The following is a 4885-nucleotide window of genomic DNA, read 5'->3' on the forward strand; positions in this document are numbered from 1 at the left end:
TAAACGTATTAAAAATCTCTTAATTTTCAATAAATTATGAGAAATATCATTTGTACAAATTATATGTAAAGTACATATAATGAAAAAAAGAAACTAACAAAAATCAAACAAAAATGAATAGTTTTTGTTTGGTTGAGACAAAGTTTAGTCAAAACAAATTTCATTATTTGCATCTATCTCTTAGGCTAAAACACATGAAACAATAGTTATACTATCATATATGACCAATAAGTGAGAATAGCACCATGTCTTCTTTGTGTTTAATATTTCATTCTACAAGCATTCACGACTTTAAATTTTTCCCATACCAAAATGATCAATTCCAAACATGAATCATGTTTTGAGCATTGTTGTCTCTTTAATTTTGATTTTATGTTGAACACAACTTAGCTTAGCTTGTTAAGAATCTCACATCAAGAACACAACTAGTAAGTTGTTAATTATACACATCATATATACATATAAATATAATTATTATTTGTATTAAGCAAAAGTCATTTTTCCCCATTAATTTCCTTTACTAAATTTTCAACAATCACCCCACATGGATATTAAATACATGAATAGGTATGTGTTACCTCTGAACTATAGAATAGGCATGTGCTACCTTCAAGTATGATCATGTTAACTATTCCTAAAACAAATAGTTTCACAAATTAAAGTGTTCTGATTAATAATAATCATTTGAAATTAACAATGTCACAAACACCACCTTATATTCATAGAGCGCCCTTTGCAGGTGCTCTTGACCTCCATATCATGCACAATTCTTCCTTCAACCGAGTTCGAGCTTGCAACTTACAGTCGTACGCAAGCTCGATCCACTCAACCACCATCAATAAACAAAACCGAAATGTTCACACTCGAAAACATATTTATAGTTTATTATCATACATCAGTATTCTGTAATAAACACATATATGTAAATGATCATACACTCAATTTACCCAACAGTAAAGTAAATTTGTAAAAAAACACCAAAAAACAAAGCAAAAAAAAAAAACTGAAATCATTTAAAAGAATTCACACATATCTGTTAAATGGTTTCCTCCCATATGCAGCAGGCATGGAAATAGCGGAATCGATACTCATTTCCCCGATAGACCGGGGAGATTTATGTTTCTTCAATGTTGTAGAATCCTTGCTTGAAGCCTTTTTATTCCATTTAAATGATGACCCGATGTTCTGCGTTAATGGGAACGAAAACCTCCGTTTTGACGTCTCACTGTCTGCACTACTTGGAACATCTTTAGAGCTACTCGTCGGTCTCGCTTTGGCTTTAGCTGATACCGTAGGACTCATGTAGTTAGGGCCCGAAAATGGTGGGCAGCTCATTAAGCTATCGTTGTCTTTTAACGGGTACGGTGAACCTGATATACTGCCTTTTGATCTGTAATGTTTCATCATGTTTGGAGTTGTTGAAGGCAGGGTTTGTGTCGGGGTTACAAGTGGACGCGATGGAGTCGGGACGGTTGATTTTGATGACTTGGGTGTCGGTGTGCCGAGATTCTCGAAAGAGAAACCGGGCTGTTTGTAAGGGCTGGGTTGAGGGCGCGGGCTCGTTTTGGGACCGGGGGTCGGGCGTGATGGTGTGGGTGTGGACTCGGGGTTTTTGGCGGGCTCATCGACAGGGAGTTGGCGTTCTAACCAGTTCCACCACCACGGGAATCCACCGTTTGTAGTGTTTTGAGCTGATTTTGGTGTTACTTTCCATAACTGATATTAAAAACGTGTTAACAAATTTGGTTTTTTAGGATCGAAAACGCTTTAAGATTGATTGGTTACCTGGTGGGAGTACGCATACGCCATGGCTCGTTCTCTCTTGATCACCGCATCCATTTTTCTTTGTAGTCGTGCTTCTCGTTCTTCTTTCGTTATCAAGCTATCGTCCCAGTTTCCGTCGCCTAATTCCAGCTATATTGCATACTCGAAGTTAATAATATGACAAATGTATATAAATTAATTAACAAATAACAAACGAAGTATAAATACGAAGGAAATCTTACTAAGTTACTAAAGGTTTGCTTGCCAACTGAACTCTCGGCTTCCTTGTTTTTATGTTCAAGTGCTTCGTTTTCCAACATTTGGATTCTTCGTGACTGAATTTGGGTTTGGACTCTGACCAACAACTGCATCTGTTTCATAGCATTCACGGTTTGTCTTTTCACATTTTGCCCTCTTACAACTCCTTGCAGCCTCACAAGACCCCTCAAAGCGCGGTAACTCCTCCTCGCCTATATGACACACTCAAACCAATTACACACAAAAAGTGAAACACTCGCCAAATAACCGACCACCCGGTACCTACGGGTGTGCATGAAACTGAATTAACAAACGGTTTGGTTTTATGCTTCTTTAAACCGATTTTTCGGTTTCGCATCAAGCAAAAGCCGGGCATAAAGACTAACCAATCAAAAACCGGCAGTTTGGTTTATCTTTTTTTAAAAAACCTCCGATTTTTCGGTTCGGTTTTGGTTTCACATCACAGTTTTATGCCTTTGTGAAACCGATTTTTCGGTTCGGTTTCAACTTCACGTAAACCAAAAACCAAAAAATGAACCGAACTGCTTGAAACCAAAAAACTGATTTTTAAGTAACCGAACAATTTCAAAAAACCGAAATTTTGGTTCGATTTCAGCTCAAAACCAACCCTAACCGAACAAATAAAAACCAACTGTTTGGTTTTATGTTTAAAAAATACGATTTTTCAATTCGGTTTCACATAAACCAACCGATAACCAAAAAAACCAATTTTAAATAATCTATAAGAAACTAATAAACGGTGCAACCGAATAGTTTTTAAAACCCAAAAACCGACCTTTGGTTTATGGTTCGGTTTGAGTCCAAAACCGACCCATCCCCACCCATACTTTCAACAAGCTTACCATATAACCTCTATAAGCAGCCTGAATTATGGTGGCGCAACGATGGCGGTGCCTAAGAGTCGGCTCGGGTCTATAGTTAACCTCTGAGCGCGAATGAGCAACTCTCGGAGGGGAATGTTTAGGGGAAACCGCCCTAGGCCTATAGTTAACCTCTGAGCGCGTATGCGCAATTCTCGGAGGGGAATGTTTAGGGGAAACCACCCTAGGAGAAGCGGCTCGGTGAGACGTAACCCTCGGAGAGGCAAGCTTGCCTGAAAATGAAGGAGGCGGGGTTGTTGGTTGGTCAACATGTGTAGGATGATTAACAAACAATAACTGTTGATCAACTTCACCCAATATTTTCTCAATGCTGCTTGGTTCTCTAAACAGAGGTATGAATGATCGGCTTTCTCCATGTTTTAATCTCCCACGTCCCTTCTTTTCGTTTGAAGTTTTCTTCTCCGGTTCCTTTGATCGGGCCGGGCCGATTGTTAGTGATCAAGAAAACTTGAAAGTGAACTATAATGAATGAGTTTTGAATCGCTTTACTTACATTAAACGGCTTGTCTTTTGAGTTGGATGTGAAAACCTTCTTGATTGCAGAAAACCAATTACCTTTTCTCCCCATGTGATCCTTACATTAGTGTTCTACAATGTGAAGGTGAACCTGTAAACAAAAGGGAAATTACGAATAAAGATTGTCGAAAAATATGAAAAAAGATAAGACATGCATGAAGCCAAAAAACCATTCCGAAACAGAAAAAACCGAACTGAAATAAAAATAACAGTTTGGTTTATGTTTATGTAAAAGCCGAACTTACGGCTCGGTGTTAGTTTTGCATGTAAAAAAGTCAAAAAAATACCCGAACTGAATATATGAATTTATAGATTTAATTTCTTGTTTTAATTTTTGATAAATTATAAGAATTTAAGACATATGTAACTCAAATATTGTAGCCAAAATGTATAATAATCAATAAGTTATTAACTAACAAAATGATTCATGCCCAAATTCATTATTTTGGCCTAAAATTTTTTTAAGCCCAATATTTTCAGGCTCACATAGTAGGACCGAATCCAAATGGTTTACAAAAATTCAAAAACCTAAGTTTCGAATTTAGCCAAAAACCAACCCAAACCGAACCATGCACACACCTAAAAAATTATGAAGAATTTATGAATGTCTGGGAAGATCAATAAGGTGTCTAAATTTATTTTTTTTTTTAAAAACCACAAAAATACACTCATACAAATCTAAACCTTCTGTCTGCATTTCAACGAATACCTTATGTGTGCGCATAAACAAGATTATCAAAAAAATTGAAAAAAGACAAGAATTTGTGCAGATCAGTCTAATTAACACATGAGAACTTCATGGTTGATCATTAAAAAAAAAAAAAACAGAATTGTGGAAAGATATAAAAAATAATAGACAAAAGTTGAGAAATTTGTGCAGATCAACAAGGTGTCTGAAATTCACACATGAAAACTCCATAGTTGATCATTTGCAAAAAAAATCACAAAATCCTAAGTTGGCATTTCATCAAACAACTTATGTGCATCGCATCTTCTACACACATAAATAATCAAATTCTATTCTTGTTTACAGAGGCCAAATGAACTGAACTACGCATACCAAGAGCATAATAATCTTACCTTAAACAATACTTTTACAATATCAATCAAAAGCCTGCTTCAAATTCTGCACAAAACACAAAAACCTGTTTCTCTCTCTCTCTATCTCTCTTGGCATGCAATAGAGAGAGAGAGAGAGATTAATGTAGAAAATAATATGGGATTTGAATTACAAGTAGGTTTCTTCTTTCTTCAACTTTTTATTGTCACCCCACCACCACCTTTCACCTTTTAAGACTTAATTATTTATAAAGCTTTACTAATATTAATAATAAGCAATATTATTATTATTATTATTATTATTTCCGATATATGGTTTAGAGAGGTAGCAAATGTTCCTTGTAAGGTGATTTATTTAAATAAGTGAAAATGAAATGAAAGAGAGT

General features: G+C 35.8%; 1 protein-coding gene across 2 annotated transcripts; it reads right to left on the bottom strand.

Moving 5' to 3' along the window:
• Positions 1 to 959: 959 nt before the first annotated feature.
• Positions 960 to 4636, bottom strand: LOC143635958 (protein IQ-DOMAIN 13-like). 2 transcript variants are annotated; one of them, XM_077103664.1, is made up of 7 exons: positions 4521 to 4635; positions 3418 to 3531; positions 3036 to 3332; positions 2886 to 2966; positions 2007 to 2234; positions 1786 to 1914; positions 960 to 1716 (listed from the first exon to the last, which is right to left on the bottom strand). In XM_077103664.1, the coding sequence occupies exons 2-7, from the start codon at positions 3490 to 3492 to the stop codon at positions 1024 to 1026; spliced, it is 1503 nt and encodes a 500-aa protein (XP_076959779.1). In that variant the 5' UTR covers positions 3493 to 3531; positions 4521 to 4635; the 3' UTR covers positions 960 to 1023. The 2 variants fall into 2 exon arrangements, with proteins under 2 accessions (XP_076959779.1, XP_076959778.1); XM_077103663.1 differs by having other exon boundaries at positions 2886 to 3332; positions 4521 to 4636.
• Positions 4637 to 4885: the final 249 nt, after the last annotated feature.

This window comes from Bidens hawaiensis, unplaced genomic scaffold (genome assembly GCF_021521415.1).
Source record: "Bidens hawaiensis isolate Kalapana, Puna unplaced genomic scaffold, B.hawaiensis_p1.1 tig00007743_1, whole genome shotgun sequence".
Classification (NCBI taxonomy): domain Eukaryota; kingdom Viridiplantae; phylum Streptophyta; class Magnoliopsida; order Asterales; family Asteraceae; genus Bidens; species Bidens hawaiensis.